General features: G+C 35.9%; 1 protein-coding gene across 5 annotated transcripts in view; it reads right to left on the bottom strand.

Annotated features, from left to right (window-relative positions):
* The window catches only part of LOC137243165 (enolase-phosphatase E1), a 161,765-nt gene that overhangs the window by 13,273 nt on the left and 123,979 nt on the right, over window positions 1-24,513 (bottom strand). For all 5 annotated transcript variants that reach the window (XM_067770516.1, XM_067770517.1, XM_067770515.1 and 2 more), the window contains exon 3: window positions 8,575-8,846. In XM_067770516.1, coding sequence (XP_067626617.1) covers window positions 8,575-8,846 — 272 coding nt within the window. The remainder of the gene's footprint in view (window positions 1-8,574; window positions 8,847-24,513) is intronic.

Here is a 24,513-nt window from a genome sequence, read left to right as displayed (position 1 = left end):
TTGGCGGCCGCCGTGGTGTGATGGTAGCGTGCTCCTCCTACCACACCGAAGATCCTGGGTTCACGCCACGGGCAAAGCAACATTAAAATTTTAGAAACAAGTGTTTTCAAATAGAAGAAAATTTTTCTAAGCGGGATCGTCCCTCGGCCCTGTTTGGCAAGCACTTCGAATTTATTTCTGCAATGGAAAACTTTCCAGTGAAAACTCATCTGCTTGCAGATACTTTGCACCCAATAAAGATGGCCTTGACCTTTGTAAATGTTCAAAGTGTTTTTGTCATTTTTCGGTTTGTGGTCGCCGTTATCTTTATCTTCTCTCACACCACTAATTACAATGTAATTTTTTTTATCGGAATTGTGTTTTCATTAGGCGTTGGTATTAAACCTTTCACTTTAACTTGAAAACCCATCTGCATAAGTGCATATGAATACACATTAAATGTACACAAGAACATATGTATGCATGAATGTACGTATGTAGCAATTTTTTTATACTCTGTTGAGCAGAGCTCACAGACTATATTAACTTTGATTGGATACCGGTTGGTTGTACAGGTATAAATGAATCGATATAGATATAGACTTTCATATATCAAAATCATCAGTATCGAAAAAAAATTTGATTGAGCCATGTCCGTCCGTCCGTCCTTTAACACGATAACTTGAGTAAATTTTGAGGTATCTTGATGACATTTGGTATGTAGGTTCCTGGGCACACATCTCAGATCGCTATTTAAAATGAACGATATCGTACTATAACCACGCCCACTTTTTCGATATCGAAAATTTCGAAAAATCGAAAAAGTGCGATAATTCATTACCAAATTCGGATAAAGCGATGATACTTGGAAGGTGGGTTCAGCTTATGACGCAGAATCGAAAATTAGTAAAATTTTGGACAATGGGCGTGGCACCGCCCACTTTTAAAAGAAGGTAATTTCAAAGTTTTGCAAGCTGTAATTTGGCAGTCGTTGAAGATATCATGATGAAATTTGGCAGGAACATTACTCCTGTTACTATATGTGTGCTTAATAAAAGCACAATCGGGTTAAAAACATGCCCTCTTTTAAAAAAAAAAAATTTTTAAAAGTCAAATTTAAAAAAAAATTCAATATCTTTACAGTATATAAGTAAATTATGTCAACATTCGACTCCAGAAATGATATAGTGCAACAAAATACAAAAATAAAAGAAAATTTCAAAATTGGCGTGGCCCCGCTCTTTTAATTTAATTTGTCTAGAATACTTTTAATGCCATAAGTCGAACAAAAACTTACCAATCCTTATGAAATTTGGTAAGGGCAAAGTTTCTATGACGATAACAGTTCTGTAAAAATGGGCGAAATCGGTTGAAGCCACCCCCAGTTTTTATACACAGTCGACCGTCTGTCCTTCCGCTCGGCCGATAACACGATAACTTGAGCAAAAATCTATATATCTTTACTAAACTTAATTCACATACTTATCTGAACTCACTTTATCTTTGTGTTGAAAATGGGCGAAATCCGACTATGCCCACGCCCACTTTTTCGATATCGAAAATTTCGAAAAATTAAAAAAATGTCATAATTCTTAACCAAATACGAAAAAAGGATGAAACATGTTGATTGGATTGGTTTATTGACACCTTCACATATACAACTAAGGGCCACTCCCTTTCAAAACCTTCATTAGTACCTTTAGTTTGATACCCATATCGTACAAACACATTATAGAGTCATCCCTGGTCCACCTTCATGGCGATATCTCGAAAAGGCATCCACCTAGTGAACTAAGGCACACTCCCTTTTAAAATACTCCTTAATACCTTTCATTTGATATCCTTATCGTACAAACAAATTGAAGAATCACCCTTTGTCCACCTTTATGGCGATATCCCGAAATGGCGTCCACCTATAGATCTATGGCCCACTCCCTTTTAAAATACTCTTTAATACCTTCCATTTGATACCCATGTCATACAAACACATTCCAGGTTTACCTTAGGTTCATTTTTCTATATGGTGATTTTCCCTTATTTTATCTCCAAAGCTCTCAGCTGAGTATGTAATGTTCGGTTAGACCCGAACTTAACTTTCCTTACTTGTTTTTTCATATTTTTGTTTATGGCTATTTGGCAGTTTTCACTTTTTCTTAACCGCTTTTATTAGGTACTTAAATGTAAATAGGCATACCGCTAAATGAATCAAATGAAAAGTCAACAATAAACAGTATAATTTCTAAGTAACAGTTGTTTGGCATTGGAAAATATTTAGAAAAACTAAAGGGCCCAAATGGAAAAAGCTTGATTAAGTGTAAATTCGTTTCTTAAGTCTTTTTTATTTCATGGCACTAAACTTTACTTTGTATTGATTTTCATAAAAATATTTAAAATAAATTTGTTATGTATACTAAATTGGAGTCAATAAGAGCATTTAGGGCAAACACTGTAAAGAAATGACATTTTCTTACTTTAATCATTGCACATTTATGCCCTCCTCCTCTGTTTTTGTTGTTTTAGCGATAAGAACACTCCCCGAAGGCCTTGGGGAGTGTTACGGATGTTGATGGTCCTTTGCCGGATGCAGATCCGGTACGTTCCGGTAACAAGCACCATTTAGGTACTAGCCCGACCATCTAGGGAACATGAAACCTTATAGGCCATCCCGTTCTCCCATTCCCTATATCCGTGGTGAAATTGGGGTCGCCAGAGCCTCGGCTGTAAAAGAGACAGGATTTGCCACGGTTAGGTGAGGCTGACAATTGGGTTAAAGGAGCCATAAATTGCGCTACACAACCCATTGAATCAATGTGGTATTTTAGTCGCCACTTACGACATGCCCCCTAACCCGTTTGGGTGCCCTTCTCCCCTCGTTCCCCTCACTGTCTTATAAATACACACAAGCAATTATTATTACCAATATATTTTACGCGGATTTTATATTGGAAAAAAGAAATTTGTGCTATAAGTGCCACCTTTTATGGGACAACTCACTTTCTATTTGATTTTTGGGTCACAGAAATTACACTTAGCATTGAGCGTTATGATATAGCAGGTGGAAGGAGATATATATGTAAGTGGTTTTTTTTTTTTTTTGCTTGCTTTATCTACATATAAGTTTTAACTTTGTCTTAATGAAGTCGACAAAAAAAAAAAAAACCAAAACATTTCCAAACGATTTCCTCGATTGGTAAACCAAATCAAACGTAATCATAATTAGACACACGTTTAAAAAAAAGCACCGCACGCAGCAGTTATAAAGCAAATATGCTACCAAGTAAGCCAGCCGCCTACCAAACAAATCGCTCGCATCGGTACAGCACTTGCATACTTAAGCTGAGTCACGCATGCGCATAAAAGCAAAATAGGTATCTAACAACAAATGAGCAGTGAACGCAATTCAAATATACAAATAATAATATTTGTTTATGTCTGCCAGTCCATACCATCCACCCCACGCCAACCATAGATCATTTGAATTAGTTTTGGGTGCGTGTCTGCGCTGCATTTTTCTTCACATCGCACAAAAAGTAATTTACGTTTTTGAATTTTAAATTAAAGCATTTCATTCGCTCATATACAAAGTGAATGGTCATATAGTTGCTGCGCTGCGTTACGCACAGTGGTCTATTAATAAGTAAAATTCCTAACTCACTAATCAGACTCTCGGTAGCGGAAGCGCTCAAGTCATTGCTTGCGAATGTTATTAAGAGATAACAGCACCTATTGTGATCTCCGAATAGACAATGCGATTTTATAAAACTACTTTATTTAATTTTTCGATTTCAAAACTCTCCTTAAAGAAAGAACTTCTATTAACGAACATTCTAGACAATTTTGCGAAATTTTCGAAGTTTTTATTTAGAGTTTTCCATGACGCAATAAAACCAGAGAGGTGTTCATTGGAACGCGATGCATATTTGACAAAATTCGCTCTCAGAAATTTGAGTGTTGCTTCTTGACTTATTTGCAGTAGTGATTTTTTCAGTATCATAAAAAAATACTGCATTAATTATCTTTTGAAAAATAAACGTGCCGGAAAATAACGCTTTGTAAGGAGAAAATTGTAAAACAGCCTTTGAAAAAAATATTGTCAAATATCAATACGAATTTTTGGGGACTTATAACTTATACTGTGGCAGACTAAAACTGATTGTGATATAAAACTGTTAACTCAAATTTTTGTAAAAGTTTCTCAAGTTTTCGAATTTTTCCAAAAACTTTCTCGAGATTAGTTTACATATTTTCATTTATTCATGGAGGGTTGGCTTTCTTAAAATAATTAAAATAAAATTAGGAGAATTTCATTGAGAAATTAAATTTTTAAAATAAAAAAGAAGATTTTAATTGACGAAATTTAATAAAAATGGCCTGTGCTATTTTCCTTTCGCTTCTGTATTTCGCGACTTGTATTTATTTATTTAAACCTAAAATTTTAAATGCCTCTCCTTTTTTATTTTTTTGTGCTCGAGGATTTTCTTAAATTTCTTCACATGAAAATAGCATTTTCGATAGATTTAGAATTTAAAAAAATATATATATATTTTTAGCAGTTTCATATATGGAATTTTTTTAATGCTGTTGAAATAAACTCTAATTTTCTTTTTACATAAAAAAAATACCAAAACATTAAATAAACCAATATGACATTTTTCAAAAAATTCTTCCTGTCATATTTCGAACTTATTTGATTTTGAGAAAATATTCTTAATTATACCCCACTGTGCACCAAATTACCATTATTAGTTCATCATTGGCTGTTCGGTTGTAGGCCTGCTGATTGCTTCGTTTATTTGATAGACTTTCACTGCTTAGCCGATTCGATATTTCAATTCGTTTAGATTACATTTGAGTAAATTCAATAATAACACAATTTTTGTTTTTTCGTTTTGATTTTTCTGCGCCTACGTTTGATTATTACATACTCATTTGCATTTGACTTTAACATATTTTCTTCTTGATTGCCGCGTTGAGGTGCCGATATTGCAAGTCAGTATGCAATTGCACATTTCTTAGACTTTAATTAACTGATTTATTAATAATTTTCTTTTGTTTTTCTTTTTTTCTAAATTTTCATTTTGATTTATTTCTAAATTGATTCCAATGCATTATGAGTAAATTATAGTATTTTATTTATTTTTTTCAAATACTAATTACGAGTAAATTGAGGGTAAGGAAATGAGTATCAAACATTTGACTTAATTATGATGTTAAAAAATTTGAAAGTACTAATTTGGTTTAATGACTAAATTTGAAAGAAAATATTGAGCAGGTAAGACATTTATAAATGAGTCGAAACTGGGTTAAATCGTTCGCTCGTTTGTAAAGTTTTGCTACCAGTGTAACATTTCGTTTGGCTTCAAATTTAAAATACAACTTTTATTTGGATTTTTTATTTGGGTATTTTTGGATAGCTATTCTAAAAGAATTTTCAAATGCTTTTGATATATTTCAGCTAGCTATGCAAACGTAAGTTTTCCTAAAAGTCTAAAAACACATGACCCTGGTGTCCCAACCTTTGTTTCAAAAACAACAAAAAAATATATACAACAAGTAGGGAAGGCTAAGTTCGGGTGTAACCGAACATTACATACTCAGCTGAGAGCTTTGGAGACAAAATAAGGGAAAATCGCTATGTAGGAAAATTAACCTAGGGTAACCCTGGAATGTGTTTATATGACATGGGTATCAAATGGAAGGTATTCAAGAGTATTTTAAAAGGGAGTAGGCCTTATGCCCCTATTACCGTTTACAACTCAACTCTGGTTGGGATGAAATTTCGCAAATTGGTATTACAGATTACAACTCAACCTGTCAAAAAAAATTTCGGTTGAGTTGTCTAGTCTAACAACTTTTTGTGGCATTACCGTTTACAACCTTGTGTTGGTGTAGTTTTCAAAGATGTCAAAATCCTACAACTTATTACTAGCAGTTGTCTCGTACAATTTTGCAGTTGTTTTGAAAAAAGGTAACGTTTTACAAGACGGTTCAGCAACTAATTTTTAACAAAAATGTTCAACGTTGGTATCAAAAGACACGTTTCGACCTCCGATTTTAGAATCCGAAAACAAAAATTAAAAATTTAATTTCAAAATTTAAAAACACGCCTTTTGATACCACCTTTGATAAGAATTAGATGGTGCACGTTCTCATAAAACGTTACCGAAAAAAACAAAAAATTGAAAGCCGGTAGTTAAACCTTTTTTAATCAAACAATAATTTTGTATACATTTATAGAAAAAACAACGTTTACACGAAGGATTACATTGAATAACTTTTTGACTTTATGGAGCGACATTCCGAAGTTGGACGAGGCTGGCCGCAGTTCGGAACGTGAGTCCCATTGATACTAATCACTACTCCTGGGAATCCTGCTTTAGAATAAAATATAATTTTTGCTGTTTGGGTTTTAATCCACTTTGCACAAATATGCTCTTTAATAATATCTAAAACGAGTCCTACACAAAAATCTTTTCCACAGCATTTTTGAAAGCTGCCATTAGTAAAGAATCTGAGTGTGGCGCATAATTTTAAAATAGGGGTAAAGCCTTCCCTCGAACGCGTTTGCGGAAATGGTCCTTAATTGTGCTTAGTAATGAGGAAAATGCTTCCTTTCAAATCTGCAAAATAACTTCATTAGAAGCTCATCATTTGCCACTTAAACATTTTCTTACTTGGTGCTTAGAAGTCCCAAGGGATTGTAATGATCACGCGAATGTTTTTCGTATTCGCGACATATCAATCGCCAACATTTTCACCATTATTAAATAGATTTCATATAATCGTTTTGCTTTTAATAACAAAATCACTTTTGCAAATGCTTAAATTTCCGCCACAAATTGACCAGCTGTTCATTTATCTGTCAAATCATCACTTTCTTCGGTTGGCAACATCAATTCAACTTCACCTGAAATAAGTTGTAATTCGTAATACCAAACAGGAGTTGAGTTGCCTTAAAGTTTAGTTGTTTTAATTACAACCCAACTAAGTTGAGTTGTTAATCGTAATAGGGGCATTAGTTCTATAGGTGGACGCCATTTCGAGATATCGCCATAAAGGTGGACCAGGGGTGACTCTAGAATGCGTTTTTACGATATGGATATCAAATGAAAGGTGTTAATGATTATTTAAAAGGCAGTGGGCCTTATTCCTATAGGTGGATGCCTTTTCGAGATAACGCCATAAAGGTGGACCAGGGGTGACTCTATGATGTGTTTGTACGATATGGGTATCAAGTTAAAGGTATTAATGAGGGTTTTAAAAGGGAGTGGCCCTTAGTTGTATATGTGAAGGCGTTTTTGAGATATCGATGAAAATGTGGACCAGGGTGACCCAGAACATCATCTATCGGGTACCGCTAATTTATTTAAATATGTAATTCCACGAACAGTATTCCTGCCAAGATTCCAAGGGCTGTTGATTTCGCCCAGCAGAACTTTTTCATTTTCTTCTACTTAATATGGTAGGTGTCACACCCATTTCACAAATTTTTTTCTAAAGTTATATTTTGGGTCAATAAACCAATCCAATTACCATGTTTCATCCCTATTTGGTATAGAATTATGGCATCTTTTTCATTTTTCGTAATTTTCTATATCGAAAAAGTGGGCGTGGTCATAGTCGGATTTCGTCCATTTTTTATACCAATACAAAGTGAGTTCAGATAAGTACGTGAACTAAGTTTAGTAAAGATATATCGATTTTTGCTCAAGTTATCGTGTTAACGGCCGAGCGGAAGGACAGACGGTCGACTGTGTATAAAAACTGGGCGTGGCTTCAACCGATTTCGCCCATTTTGAAAGAAAACGGTTAGAGGCTATGCCCCTACAAAATTTCGCAAGGATTGGTAAATTTTTGTTCGACTTATGGCATTAAAAGTATTCTAGACAAATTAAATGAAAAGGGGCGGAGCCATGCCCATTTTGAAATTTTCTTTTATTTTTGGATTTTGTTGCACCATATCACTACTGGAGTTGAATGCTGACATAATTTACTTATATACTGTTAAAAGCGGGCGTGTTCTTTATCCGATATTGCTAATTCTTATTTGGGACAAATTTAGTAATAGTAGTAACGCTCCTGCCAAATTACAGGTAGCAAAACTTCTAAATTACCTTCTTTTAAAAGTGGGCGGTGCCACGCCCATTTTCCAAAATTTTACTATCTTTCTATTTGCGTCATAAGGTCAACCCACCTACAAAGTTTCATCGCTTGAGCCGTCTTTGGTTATGAATTATCGCACTTTTTTGGGTTTTCGAAATTTTCGATATCGAAAAAGTGGGCGTGGTTATAGTCCGATTACGTTCATTTTAAATAGCGATCTGAGATGAGTGCCCAAGACAATATCAAATTTCATCAAGATACCTTAAAATTTACTCAAGTTATCGTGTTAACGGGCAGACGGACGGACGGACGGACGGACATGGCTCAATCAAATTTTTTTCGATACTGATGATTTTGATATATGAAAGTCTATATCTATATCGATTCCTTTATACCTGTACAACCAACCGTTATCCAATCAAAGTTAATATACTCTGTGTGCAAAGCACGCTGAGTATAAAAATAATTCGGAATTCACATCATCTGACTCACCGAAACTTGCGCACCAAACGGTGAATAAGACGCCGCCGAGGACTGCTGCTGTGACTGTTGTTGTTGCTGTTGCTTGCCGTCATTGCTGATGAACAACAGCTGCTCCTGATATGAGCCCGGTTGGTTGTAAGCACCATTAGATAACGCCGTGCTGCCGCGTGACGCTGTTGTTAAATAGGACGGCTGTGTGAGCTGGCGATTCGTCTGAAATGCGGCGGATGGCACAAAGCGAGTCTGTGTGTTGGGTGATGCAAAATAGTAGTTGGATGTATCTGCAAATAAATTGATGGAAGAGAAAAGAAAGAACAAATATTTAAGTGAAAATGAAAATATTGAGTAAGTAGTAATTAGCAAATTAATTAAACAATGCTGTAAATAGAAAAGTAATTCGTACATACGCAAAGTAATTATACAACAATATTAAGTAAGCATTATAACGAAAACAATATAATTTGATTTATCAATGCAAACATTAGGAATAGATTGTGTAAATATGATAATTAAAAAACATGCGACAAGATTGAAATTATTTGTAAATTTTTCAGTTATGTTATGTTAATTAATACATTTATTGCCAAGTTACGTTCTTTCATTTTCATGAGTTATTCAGCCCAATGATTTTTATGTTATATAAAGAAGTTTTACCGTGAGTTATGTCATGTGCTGTTATGTTAAGTTTTGTTATTGTCTTGTGCTTTTAAGCATTGTTAAGTAGAATGAGAATCAGCTATGTTATATTTTTTTATGCTGTGTTATGTGATGCTATGTCATTTTTATCATCATTCACCATTAATTGCCGCTTCACCGCCCATGCTGATTTTCGTTCTTAACGTAGCAAGCAGCGCGAGTCATTTCTTCATTTTGCGACGATCAATGGCAACTTGGAGTACGAACGAATAATTTTTCTAACCGTCGCTAGCTTCTTTGATAATGACAAAGATATAGTGCACGACGATTCTTTTATTATGTATCTTTTCTAGGATTCGACGTATCGTGAAAGCTTGGTCGGTAGTAAATATAAGAAACTCATAAGATGACATCAGTTTGGCGGCTTTGGGCTAAAGAGTTTCGCACAATACACTAAATAGAACCCTTCGTGAATATTAAGCACACTGATTAGGCCAAATTCTTAGCCCTACTTTTCCATGTTCCTATCCATTTACCTCGTTCCTCGTCTCCCCTCTTTCTTTATTTCCCTCTCCCAGTACGATTCAGACACTCACACATTGTCCTCTCACGAATACAAGTATTCTTTACTTTAATCTAGGCAAAAAAAAAAATGTTTCCGAAAAGATCGGTAGTTTGTCCACATTCCGGAAGAAACGGTTTTAGTATAGACAAAATACTACCAATGTATCAAGTTGCAAGTACACTGGTTCAAGGCCCGGGAAAAACACCATTAAAATCTATAGAATTTTTTTTTTTTTATTTGAAAAGATTCTACCAAGCCGGGTAGCCCCTTGGCAGTGATTTTGCAAACACTCCCAGGGTACATATTCCTACCATGTAAAACTTCTCAGCAAAAATTGGAAAAAAAAAATGCCGTTTGGAGTCAGCATAAAAGGTTCCGTCCCGCCAATTTATAGAAAAAATTACGAAGGAGCACGACGCAAATTATAAAAAAATCTCGGCCTAAATTTCTTCAAAAGTTAAGATTGACTACATTTTTTATGGCATAATCAAGACAATTGTGTTTGGTATGTGATACCACAACGGACCTTCATGATGTCCAAGTGAGATTCCCCTATCAGGGCAGCTACCACTTAACCCAACCTAAGAGAATTTCGAAGAAGATCCGATAGTTACTTTCGGATTTAGTGCTGAAAAAAAAAGTGACACGAAAATTATAAAAGGTCAAACGCGAAGTAACCAGTTGTGGAGTTTTACAATACCACACTCATCAAAGCCAATTGCTTTGGTAAGTATGTAGCACCCGATTCCTGTGCGAGTACTTCAACATGGTGTACAACAACGTTTGACAGGATGGCTACCAACATCCTCCCAATTTGCCCTCTTGTCCCCTATTGCGTTAGCGTTTAAAACTTCACTCCGGGTTTAACGAGATTCGAACCCGCAACGCGCAAGTAAAATCTTAAGCGCCAAGCGTAAACACACTCGACTGATGTCCATCCCCGCAGGAAGCCAACAAAATGAGCCATTTAATTGAAATGGTAAACTTGGTGGTTAAAACGCGTTAGCGCACAGTGGTTGTTTTGCGGATAAGATAAGGCATTTTATGAGAATTTTCGAACAAGAATATTTCTAATGAGCACCTTTATGTATATACAGACATACATAAATCAACCAAATCGCAAATAAAGTATTGTTTTTTTTTAACAAAGAAATTATTTTGATGAATGTTGAATTTGCCGATCGCAAGATTCCATCACTTTTCATTGAGAATGATGTACAAACCAAAATTGGTTATCTGATATTCGGGCAGCCTTTTGTGTTTAGACCTACCTTAGTAAAATTAGAATGTAATTGACTTTACTGTTAGATCTTACATTCTCTCAAATTTATTAATTACGCTATCCAAGGAGGATGTTTGCCGATCCCACCGATGCTCGAGGATGAATTTCCTTCGCAATATTCAGAGCTTTAGAGTGGCTAATTGTGGTGCTTCAATATCTAAAGTAAGTAAAACTGATCAATGCACTTCTTTTTCGTTTAACCTTGTCGGGAGTAGTTATTTTTCAGCATACTAAAGAAAAGAACTTTTCCATACAAACATAGTAATACATAATACTCAGCCTTCATCCCCCACAAGCAGCCTAAGCAAAGGCGCAAAATATAAAAGACAACCCTCGTATAAGCGATTAAAAACAACTACCATATAAACAAATGTGTAAGTTTTTAAAAGATCAAACGCGAAGTAACCCGTTGCAGAGTTTACAATGCCATGCTCAACAAAAACCCCAATTATATTTGGTGAGCATGTAGCACCCGGTTGGCGTGCGAGTACTTCAACTTGGTGTACAACAACGTTTGACAGGATGACTACCAACATCCTCCCCAATCGTATTGGCGTCACGGCATTTAATCTTTCATTTTGGATTTACTGAGATTTGAACCCGCGCAACGCGCATGTAAAATCTTAAATGCAGAGCGTCAATGCACTCGACCGATGCCCATCCCACCAAAATGTTGTCAAGAGTAGACTTTTCATTGAAATGGTGAATTTGGTGAATATACCGCGGCTGCGCGCGATGTTTGTGTATAGAGATTGCTAAATTTGGAATATCCCCCGCAAGCCAGCAAATAAAACACTAAATGAGAAAATATAAGAAATTTAAAAGTACATTTTATAGGAAATATTTTACAACTTACATTTTTTGTACAAATTACAAAAAGCTTAAATAGAAATTAAATTTATATAGTAAATGTGTGAAATTTTGACATTAACCATTTAATTTATTTTCTTTTCCAGGGAAAATAGTTGTTCCAAATGAGAGCCTTGACTATGTTCTAAGCCTCAATTATTCCAAAAATAACAAAAAATCGAGATAGTTGAGACGTTTTTTTTAGCTACCGGTGACTTTAAACTGGCCGGTCCGTGAGAACCTCACATCGACTGAATTAGTTCATAGTAGCCGTGTTTTTTAACACGCGTATATCCGTTTACGCTTAAACTTTATATTCAGCCCTATTCTGCATTTCGACTTGGATTGGAATTTTTTCGATTTGGCAATTTTGGTATTCTGTGTTCCAATCTCTTTCGATCCAACTTCGAATCGTTCGATTTTGTGTATTCTGCATTTCGATCGTAATTCCGTTTTTCTAAGTTGCAAATTTGTTGGCGGAAAAAATTTTCTTTTTATTTTTTTTATTAATTTATAACAGAATTTTAACAAAAATGTAAGTAAAACTTGTTAAGAAACGTTAAAGGCTTGATGATAATTGTTTTTTATGTTTCCAGGTCAAAACCAACATGTCGATGTCGTCCTTGGACGTATTTGCCCCGCAAAAGTATCTAACACATACTTGAAAGCATCCTTATTAAGTCGAAAGTTTTTTTTTTGAACCTAAATAAGAAAATAAGTCATTAAACTTTACCACTTTTAAGTTAAATTTCTTACAATTCGTCACTCATCTCAAATGGATTACACAAACTTCGCAATATTTGCCTTTCCATTCTCGCCTGGTCATTTTCGTATACGTTGCTTTCCAACTCCACAAATAATGACGCGGCTATTGGCTCCAGTATAATAGACAGCTATAATTTGTGTCTGTTGGTTGGGTCCAGTTATATGCCCAAGCAAGCTCCCGGAGTAGAGGAAGGTGAAGCGAAAACGTGAACAATCCTTGCGGAAAGAATAAATAAATCTTCATGAAGTATTTTAGTCCAGTGCAATGAAATTAGCATCCATAAAATTCAGAAAATGTCAACTATATTCGTGCAGAAATCCGTTTTAACAAAACTTGGTGGCCATGGCAGGGAATTGGACAAAAGAACGACAAAAACACACATACGATTATGAAAGCACTTCCCTCAAAAAAATATAACACTGCGGCAATATATTCTATTGTTTTTTTTTTGTACAAAATGGCGTGGATAATAAAATATAAACGTTTTTCAGTATTTTTTACAAATTTTCTTAAATTTATTTTGTTCCAATGTTCACACATTCCGTACAAACAGCTGATTTCGAAAATTCATTTGCTCTTCCTCTTCTCATTACGATTCCGTCGTAATGCAGAATACCCAACTTCGATTAAAACGGAGCGTAGAACGGGAACGTAATCGAAATGCAGAATAGGGGTGATTGATTGCTAAGAGACAAACTATAAATACACCTCTGAAATTGCTGCGCATAAATTTTGTCCTACTAAATTTCACTACGCATTATACTCAGATGTAACTGAAATATGTGTCTTTGTTTCACCCTCTACACTAATTCTATGTATTCTATGTGTGTCCACAATTCATCGCAACTGATTCAGCTATATGTTATACCCTATGGTCATCAGAGCGTTGCGTCTCCGCTTTTCGGTACACCCTGTTGCTGTAGCTAGTTGTTTAACCACAGCCGCTAGATGGGTCTCCTAAGCATTATCTAAGCGAAGATAGGCGTTTTTTTACACGCGCAAACGACGAAACGTATACGCGCGTGTTAAAAAACACGGCTAATGTTACCAGAAGTTTGATCAACAACCGATGTTAAAAGGTTATAACAATAAATAAGCTAAAAATATTATAAAATCAGACAAGTAAACTTTGGCGTAAAAATTGCGTGATTGAAATCGATTTCCGATTCATAGCGTCTTGAACAGTATTGCTCAGAGAATTGTAAATTTTTTATAGCCTCAAAGGCTCAATCAAATGCTGTTTGAGATCAAGTAAAAAAAAGAAAAAAAAAAGCCAATCGCGAGTGCACCAATTGAATAAGGCCGTTTGATGTCCGAAATTTGCTTGCCCTCACCCTCTTCAAGCTCTGTAAGTTCGGGCAATTACGTTGCATCATATGATGATTTGTTGGAGCGAGAGGTGAACAAATTTCGAACACTTCAACTGGTGTACACCTTTCGTTTGGCTGGATCGTCATTGTGTGATAGGAAACACACCGAAGCAATGTGCAATGCTGATTTTTTGCTCATGCTTTGCTCCCGATAAGGGGTGACATGCCCCCGTTAAAGGGGTGACAAAGTTCAACTCTCACACGTTTGATGGCGTGTGCAATACTCTGTGATTATTAAACTCACAATTAAATTACTCCTTTCCTTGGTTCCTCTATTTTTGCCCGAGTACTTTTATTTAATTTACTTTTCCTCTGTGCCTTTGCCCTTTTTCTTTCATTTCTCATCATCGTTCCTTTCGCATTGCATTTGCTTCTAAGCCAATTTAAATGCCCACTAATTCTTCATTTGGTAAAACCTCTGATGGTATTCGAACCCGGGTATTTCGAATACATCCCAAATGGTGCAGGTAAACACACTCGGCTAATGACCATCCTAACGAACTGCTGACTAATGTGACTATTGAATAAAAACATGAAATAGAGTTGACTTAAGAAACTTTTTTTTTTTAAGTATCAAAGTGGATATATTAAAACAATGTGTAAGACAACTAAAAAAATTGCCCCTTTTTAGCTTAAAAAAAATTATAATAAAAAAGTACTTATATTTCTTCGTATTTATTTATAGCCTAAAAAATATATATATATATATTATAAATAAAAAAAGTATATGTATTTCTTCGTATTATTTATACGGGACCCGTGCAAACCCTAGTTTATGTCGGCTAGCACAGGAACGGCGGAAAGAAGAAACGATTTGATCTACCTTCTTTGATTAGAGTCTTTAAATCAGATAGCGATTTTAAAAAACTCTTGCCCATTCTGAAGAAGGCATACGGTTGGATTTGAACTCGCTACAGACACTATATAAAACAACGTCTTTACACACTCAGCCAACACACTTCATCACACTATGTCAGCCAAATCTGGTTTTCCGCGTAGCTGTCAGTGCTGGTATTGAACAAAGCAAGCTGATGGTGGTGAATTATGTTTACCTTGCATGCTAACTAAAACCTAAAACCAACATAGTAGGCAGTGCCGGTAATGCCAGTAAGAGGAATTTTTCCTCTTTTGGCGGAAATTTTCAATACAAAAAAATGCCTAAGACAGTAAAAGCTTGATACTCTTTCGTTGGTCTGTTGAACACAAATATGACGTATTGAGTTTTTTAAAGATTATTTGCACGTGTTTAAGGTAAGAATTGCGCTTGAAATCGAATTTAAAACTTAATCAAACAAAAGTATTTCAATTTATGTATAACGTTGAAAAATTTGGGTAATAGCTGATGACTATTAAACTGAGAATTATAAAAAAAATCTAAAGATTTATTGGAAAATATAGGAAATAAGTCGAAGGAGACTTTTGTGTATTTCTAAATTAAAAAATCAACTTCGTTTGCTGAGCACTGTACAGCCTGCGTCTGTTATAGTTAAGAATTTATCTCCATTGTAAGTAAAATTTTTCTGACTCCAGTAGGCGAATTCACTAACGTTCAATTTTCTAGCATTCGAGATATTTAACACTAACGTATATTACATTGCCCATCACTCAATTTACTAGCTTCGTTTTAACTTTACGTACAGCTTTTCGTTTAAATTGATAAAATAAAGAAATTCTATCAAAATATATGCAAGTATTGCATAAATCATAAGTACATCATATGACACGATGTTGAACAAGTCGAATTAGTGCAGGTGTCGTGCGTGTCGGTTGCAACACGAGTGGTCGCGAGTTCGAGTACAGCCACAATCTGAATATTTTTTTAATTAAAAGAAATACTTCTTAAAACATTTCAACAATAGCGTTCACAACACCAACTGAAACCATGATCAATTCTTACTTTTCAAGAAGATAATGATTAAGGTTAGTTTAGTGCAAAATAGATTTTTTTTTGTTAAGTAAAATTAGCGAAAGCAGACAACGTTAAAAATTTAGTGTGTTTGAGTTGTATGGGAAAGCATGAGGGAGTTTCATAAGCGAATGAATGAAAAATAAGAAAATTCAATAATTTCGATTGATTATTATTGATGTTGGTTTGGCATCACTGCTGCTATTGGGTTCTTCTGCCGCTCTGTGGTAATTTCAGTAACCGATATATATTGACATAGGAAAGTGTTTTTGCATGTGTATATAGCAAGTTTTGAGGTGAACAACTGCAGCTGTGACGAAATCATGGTGGATGGAATGTGTGCTATTTTTAGCAACGAACAGGGCTGCTCACCATATTTTATTCGGGCGGCCAAACATTTTGTAAGAAAAAGTACCAAAATTATGAGAAGATTAAATTTTAAGCGCGCGATAATTTTTTGTTATTTAGGAAATTATTGGGATTATAACAACAATTGGGTTTGCAAACTTCAAATCCGTTTATAATTTAAAATCAAATTTTTGAAATTAATCCAATTAAAAATTTGAAATAAAAAATCGTGTATTTAACCTAAAATTTTTATTTGAATTTTTTTATATTAAGGGAACAAATCAATGTTTTTTTGAAATTTTTTTTTATTTAAGAAGTTAACGGAATTAAAGAATTGGAAATCATATAATATCAAATGATAAATTTGAAAATAAAATGTGCACAATTTTCAATTATGGAAATTATTGGGATTCATATCACTCGATATTTTGTTTCAAATTTTTATTTACTTTTTATTATTATTATTATTGTTATTACCTTTACAATGCAAGTAAAAAAAAGTCCGCTAGGTGGCACACGGATCGAGATATACAGAAAATTAATTTTAAAATGGAAATTTTGTTATCGACTTTTAACTAACTTCTCGGTGATCCAGAGACTTGAAACTTAGCACATGGTGTGCGAGTCGATGGCACTAAAATTCTTGGAAAACAAAATGCCGCCAGGTGGCAGGCGAATCGAGATAAACGAAAATCCCTGAAAAAACGCAGGGAATCTTGCGATCGATTTTTAAGTAACTTCCCGTTGAGCTAGAGACTTGAAACTTGGGCCGTGAGTTAGAACACGATGACAATGCAATATTTGATCAAAAAGATGTCGCTAGTCGGCGCATGGATCGAGATATTAAGAAAATTGATTTTAATTTGGGAATATTTCAATCCAGTTTTAACTAACTTTTCGGCGACCTAGAGACTTGAAACTTGGCGCACAGTTCGAGGCTTGGCGACAATACAACTTACAGAAAACAAAATTCCGGTAGGTGGCGCGCTAAGTGAGATAACTACAAATCCTTGAAAAACGAGGGGAATCTTGCAATCGATTTTTGAGTATCTTGCCGGTGAGCTAGAGATATGAAACTTGAGCCGTAAGTCAGAACCCGGTGGCAATGTAATATTTTATCAAAAAAATTCCGCTAGGTGGCGCATGGATCGAGATATTAAGAAATTTAATTTTAATTTGGGGATCTTTCAATCCATTTTTAACTAACTTCTCGGTGACCTAGAGACTTGAAACTTGGCGCACAGTTCGAGGCTTGGCGACAATACAACTTACAGAAAACAAAATTCCGCTAGGTGGCGCGCTAAGTGAGATAACTACAAATCCTTGAAAAACGTGGGGAATCTTGCAATCGATTTTTGAGTAACTTGCCGGTGAGCTGGAGATATGAAACTTGAGCCGTAAGTCAGAACCCGGTGGCAATGTAATATTTTATCAAAAAAATTCCGCTAGGTGGTGCATGGATCGAGATATTAGCAAAATTCATTTTAATTTGGGAATCTTTCACTCAATTTTTAACTACCTTCCCGGTTACCTAGAGACTTGTAACTTAGCACATAGTTCGAGACACGCTGACAATACAATCTATAGAAAACAAAGTTCCGCTAGGTGGCGTGCTAATTGAGATAACTACAAATCCCTGCAAAACGAGGGGAATCTTGCGATCGATTTTTGAGTAACTTGCCGGTGAGCCAGAGACTTGAAACTTGGGCCGTGGGTTAGAATGCAACGTTTGATAAAAGAAAATTCGCTAGGTGGTACGCGGATCGAGATGGTAATATAACAAATTTTAATTTGGTGATCTTTCAATCTATTATTAACTAAGTTCCCGGTTACCTAGAGACTTGAAACTTGGTTAGATGCCTGGTGACAATACAACTTATAGAAAACAAATTTCCGCTATGTGGCGCGCTAGTCAAGATAACTGCACATTCTTTAAAAATGGGGCGATCGATTTTCGAATAACTTCCCGATGAGCTAGAGACATGAAACTTGAACCATAAGTAAGAACCCGGTGACAACTACATGATTCCAAAAAGGTTAAGTTTAGAAATCAAGAGATGGTAAATTGCTTTCTCTGGCTAACGCTGAGGTTACCCAGTCAGTTGCCACAATGAAGGCACATCACGTCCGTGAGGCCATTCAGATACAATCGCCTAAGAGTTATTTGTTGCACAGTAATACTCGTAGATATAATAATAATATTAAATTGGAATCAAGTAATAAGCTCACATTATTTTAAGACCGAGTTTCTGCTCTTATTTGAGATACTTTTAATATATTTGTCCAAGCAACTGGCGTCTGATTGTATACCGACACTAAAAGCCATCGCTGAAAACCTGCGCTGATGAGCTTTTTAAGGTAGAAGTACACTCGAAAAGTTTCCCAAATTGATGCAAAGGTTGAGTATTTTTATGTTAGTGTTAATTAGATGCGCCTACGCGCCAACAGAAGAGTAGACTGCACCGATTCTAGATATTAACAACTAGAAAATCCATACGTAGTTGAAACCATTACATCAAAATCTTTTTTTGGCTATATAAACTTCAAGATAAACAAGTAAAGAAGGTTAAGTTCGGGTGTAACCGAACATTACATACTCAGTTGGGAGCTATGGTGACAACGACTGTGTATAAAAACTGGGCGTGGCTTCAACCGATTTCGCTCATTTTCACAGAAAACAGTTAACGTCATAAAATCTATGCCCCTACCAAATTTCAAAAGGATTGGTAAATTTTTGCTCGACTTATGGCATTAAAAGTATCCTAGACAAATTAAATGAAAAGGGGCGGAGCCACTCCCAGTTTGAAATTTTCTTTTATTTCTGTATTTTGTTCCACCATATCATTACTGGAGTTGAATGTTGACATAATTTACTTATATACTGTAAAGATATTAAATTTTTTTGTATGGTTTTAATAATCGGGGGTTGGCCATATTGCTTTTTTAAATGTATGAAAACATTTATTTGAAGCAACTTTTTTTTTTAATTTTATAATTTATTTAATAATTTGGGAAAAATTTAAACAACGTGACATCAGGACGGACAAGGCGACAGCTGTTTCGATTATACCTTGTAAATCTCTTCAAAGCCTTTTCTCACGGGAGTGGGAGTCGAACTCGCACTCCTACGATAGTTGAAATGGTTATAAACGCATTCAGCTACGTCATGCCTTAGTTGTTGTAAAGTTTTTTCCCAATTGCCTTCCTTTTGCATATTTTAATCTTAGGAGTAGTGCGAGTTCGACTCCCACTCCCGGGAGAAAAGGCTTTGAAGAGATTTACAAGGTTTAATCGAAACAGCTGTCGCCTTGTCCGTCCTGATGTCACGTTGTTTAAATTTTTCCCATATTAATATATTAAATTTTTTGTTAAAATTTTACTTCAAAAAAAAATTTTTTTTTAAGTGGGCGTGGTCCTTCTCCGATTTTTCTAATTTTTATTAAGCGTACATATAGTAATAGGAGTAACGCTCCTGCCAAATTTCATCATGATATCTTCAACCACTGCCAAATTACAGCTTGCAAAATTTTAAATTACCTTCTTTTAAAAGTGGGCAGTGCCACGCCCATTGTCCAAAATTTTACTAATTTTCTATTCTGCGTCATAAGTTCAACCCACCTGCCAAGTTTCATCGCTTTATCTGTCTTTGGTAATGAATTATCGCACTTTTTCGGTTTTTAGAAATTTGTCGAAAAAGTGGGCGTGGTTATAGTCCGATATCGTTCATTTTAAATAGCGATCTGAGATGAGTGCTCAGGAACCTACATACCAAATTTCATCAAGATACCTCAAAATTTACTCACGTTATCGTGTTAACGGACGGACGGACGGACGGACATGGCTCAATCAAATTTTTTTTCGATCCTTATGATTTTGATATATGGAAGTCTATATCTATCTCGATTCCTTTATACCTGTACAACCAACCGTTATCCAATCAAACTTAATATACTCTGTGAGCTCTGCTCAACTGAGTATAAAAAGGATGGATCATTTTGTCCTGCAATCAAAATTTTCATCCCGTAGTATCTGCCAAAGCGAGGTGGCTGATTGACTGCGCTTTAGCCGGATATCACAAAGATCATATCGTGGTCGACGCCAGAGTTAGCTTCAACGAGCTTGATTTGCGCACCCTTAGAAATCCCTGTATCAACTAAGACCATCATCTTGTGGTAGGAGAAATATGCACAGGCACCCTTTCAATAAAGAAGACGCTCACATCTGAAGGTAAACTCTTCTTTAGTGGAATCATATTCTTCACTCACAAGTCGCTGTGAACGTAAAGGATACCAGCGAGCTCGAAAAGGCAACTGACACGATAAAGTATACTGCGCTGCAAGGTAATGCCACCAGCTGTTAGAGCTTCTAACTGACGTGGAGCAGTTCTTTTTGGCATCTCGAAACTGCTGCTCCGTGCATTTTAGCTGCTCCTTATCACTGGACTATTTTAAGCCACTTAACCGACTGTGGCCGGTGTAGTTTAGTTTAGTTTATTAAGTCTATGATCAAAAAGAATCTTACAGACTAGATACAAATGAATTAAAAGATATTAAAGCTATATAGTCAAATTTATATATGTAATTAACGTGCAAATAATAAAAAAAAGATAACATTGAGCTAAATAAATATATAAAAATAAATTACAAGCACAATTCCAGAGAAGACTTGAGCGTACTTCTCGACAAAGAGAAATTAAGAAGCAAACTTCCTGAGAGTCTATTAAATTTGGTAAGTGCGCGAAGATCGGATCGAACATGCAATAGTTAGCTCTACCAACACGCACGTAAAAGGGCACCTAGTAGGTACATTAAGAATAACTTTAGCTAGGAGAGCTGAACAATCCAAAGAGCCAGTGATGAGATCATAAACAACCATTAGTAGATGCACAGCTCTCCGGGTTTCAAGAGACTGGAGATTGATAAGTATGCTGCGCGAGTAATAGGATGGGGTTGGATCGTCAAGGTTAATAGAAAATAAGCAATATCTAATAAATTTTCTTTGAGCCCTTTCTATTCTGGCAGAGTGGCTACTATAGATAGGATTCCAGACAACTGAGGCGTATTCTAATTTTGAGCGAACTAAAGAGATAAAACGTACCTTCCTGGTATAGGGATCCTTAAAGTCTTTTGCATATCTGCGAAGGAAGGCAAGGTTTCTGTAAGCCTTCGGAAGGACATAACAGATATTACTAACGAAGGAGAAAGAGGTGTCGAAGACAACACCTAGATCAATAAATTCTTTGACAGAAGACAGTGGAACACCTGAAATACCAAAGGGCGTGGTATGCAGGGTAGACGACTTAGAAAAGACATTTGAAAGCATTTTTTGACATTTAAGTAGAGATTATTGGCATTACACCAAGCAACAAGATTATTTAGATCATTTTGTAGGAGCACTGCATCTGGCGGGCCATTAATTCTACGAGAAATCTTAAGATCGTCTGCATATAAAAGGAAATCAAACGAATTAAAGCAGGAACCAATGTCATTAATAAAGAGCACAAATAAAAGAGGACCAAGAATGCTACCCTGAGGTACCCCGGACGTTGCCCAGAAAGGTTGGGACTTACAGTCTTCAATTTCGACGCACAAAGGTCTATTCGACAAATAAGATTTTAACCATGATAAGAAACAGAATGAAATCCAATACATTCCAGTTTAAATAATAAGATTTTATGAGAAACTTTATCGAAAGCCTTTATGAAATCAGTGTATGCAGTATCTACCTGGCAACCGTCCTAAAATGCAGAGATGCAGAAATCAGAAAACGACACTAGGTTCGTAACAGTCGAGCGGCCAGCCACAAACCCATGTTGGCACGGCTCAATGACGCTTTTGATGACAAAAGTTAGCTTCTCTTTTATATTTTTTTCAAAAAGCTTCGAGCAAACTGTTAGTTTGACGATAGGCCTATAATTAGAGACATCATTTTTATTGCCAGCTTTAAAGATTGGACAAATGGAACTTTTTTCCACCTATCGATAAAAGTTCCGGAAGACAGGGATAAAAGGAATATATGCCGAAGAGGTACGCACAAAAATAAACTACAGAACTTCAGGACAAAGGCACAGAGGCCGTCACTGTCACATTTTAACGAGGGTTTAAGAGAAGACATAGCATTGCTGACGTCATCGCCGGAGATCACGATGGAGCCAAAATCTAGACGATCATAGAGCCCGGATCGCGAAAAAGAGTCATTCAGATTTACAGTAGCAACATCAAAGTTTGATTTAAAAAAATCAGCAAACAGCTCAACTGTTTCAGGTAGGGACTGGGAGCTTACTCCATTAAAGCTCATGCAGATCGGGATATTCGTCGAACCACGTTTGGAGCGGATAAAGTTCCAAAAGGCTTTAGGATTTTCTTTAAGCTCATTTTCGAGCCTACCCATATATCAATTATAAAGAAATTTGCCAATGACATTAAATTGACGCACACTGGTAATGAACTGTGCTCTGAGAAGGATATTATCTAAATCTGCCTTAAATAAGTTATTGAGTTGGTTACGTTTATTTTTTAACCTCTTAAGAGTTTTACACGAGACACTATACTTTGAAATGTTTCAGTCAAATTCGATAAGAAAATATCACAACAAACACTGACGTCATTAGAGGGAAATATGTTTTCCCAGTTATTTATGCCTGATGTACGCTTTCTTAGACGTATTTGGGATCCATATCGACCTCACGTAAGAAGTATACAAATCTTCGACTTCCATACCTCAAATGCAGTACGATTAATCCTGTTGAGTTTTTTTCGAATATTTTTCTTTCTATCCAATCCAATCTAAGAGTGTCCAGCGTCACATTAATAACATATGAGGCAACGTTTTGGGCTTCTAATTTATCGAAGTTTCCAAACTACTTTTCATGCGCAAAAAAGTTCAAATGCAGCCGAACGCCTTATTGAGTGTGTCTTCTTCTTACAAATCATTCCCTTTTAATCTTTATTCTGTCACACCTTATCAGGCTATTCGTGCAAAAATGTATGTCCCTGGTTGTAAGTTATAATTCTCAAGCGGCTCTTGCGTTCTTCATTATGTTGTTGCAGTGCGGTACATAATTGTTTTCTTCTTCTTGTTTTCAACATATCTATGGACCTGTCTATTGCAATCACACCGTTTCTTGGATGTAGTAACGCTTGCGAAGTACGTCTTGCGTCTTGTCTATCGTTTGATCATCATCATCATTTGTTGCTGTCTTCTTCTTCTTCTACTTGTCTATCCATTCATCTGCATACCGCCTTGTTTACAAAACCTGCTGTGTTTTGAAAATACATTTTTTTTGATCGCTTATTCGCTTGTCTTCTCGTCGTTTTGCATCTTGCCAATTTATGTTGGTTTGTGTGATTTGTGTGGCTCGTTTGCCTTGATGCACGCGCTCGAACAAGCTGTAATGTGCAGGTACATAGCACTGATAGATGCCAGTATCTAAGTACCGTCCCCTCTGCGCCCGTCTACTCTTCTGCTTCGGGTGACTGTTGTTGTCACGGCTGTTTGTGCGACTCTATCCGTAGCTATTTACGACTATCGTTAGCTTAAGCCGCTACAAACCGGTACGCTCCTCGTTTAACGAATTCGCATCTTCGCAATATTTCATATGCTTTTGAAACAAAACATAAAAATTTAAAATATTTCTTGCAATTTTGTATTCTTTATAGCATTGCCATTGCAGTTTCAATCAGCCAGCATATTTTTTCTGACTTCAACGTTTTGTAATTTTTTTGTATGGTTCCGCTGTGAGTTGTCAAAGCTGCTCCTCTTCTGCTGCCATGAGTTGTAGCCTTTTCCTCCCCTCTTCTGCATTTGCTCTACGCCTTAACAATGTCTCATCTTTTTCTAATTCTGTTACATGTTTCTGTTGTTGTTGTAATGCGATTGACAGCATTCGCAATCGCATCTAACAAGTGAAAATGTCAGCAATGCTGCCGTTGCTGCTATACCAACAACGAACGCTATGCACATAGGCTGGCTTGACATGCCAGCTTAGATACCGCATACAAAAAAGTCCATATAAAAACATAAAAATTAAGGCACGTAGCGACGAGATGTAGCAGCACAGTAGTATGTTTTCATAAAATTAGTTGCCAAAATTGTTCTGAACGACGTTCGATTTTCATCTAATAATTGAGCGATGATTGAAGCCAAAATGAGATGATTTACCTTAAGTTAAAATACCCAAATTTTTCAAGTTAGGCTGTTATGTACTCATGCAGAACGGCAAGCTAA

Source organism: Eurosta solidaginis, chromosome 3 (assembly GCF_040869045.1).
Source record: "Eurosta solidaginis isolate ZX-2024a chromosome 3, ASM4086904v1, whole genome shotgun sequence".
In the NCBI taxonomy this organism is placed as follows: Eukaryota; Metazoa; Arthropoda; class Insecta; order Diptera; family Tephritidae; genus Eurosta; species Eurosta solidaginis.
The sequence above is the reverse complement of the archived record's forward strand: the minus strand, read 5'-3'. Positions and strand labels throughout refer to the sequence as shown.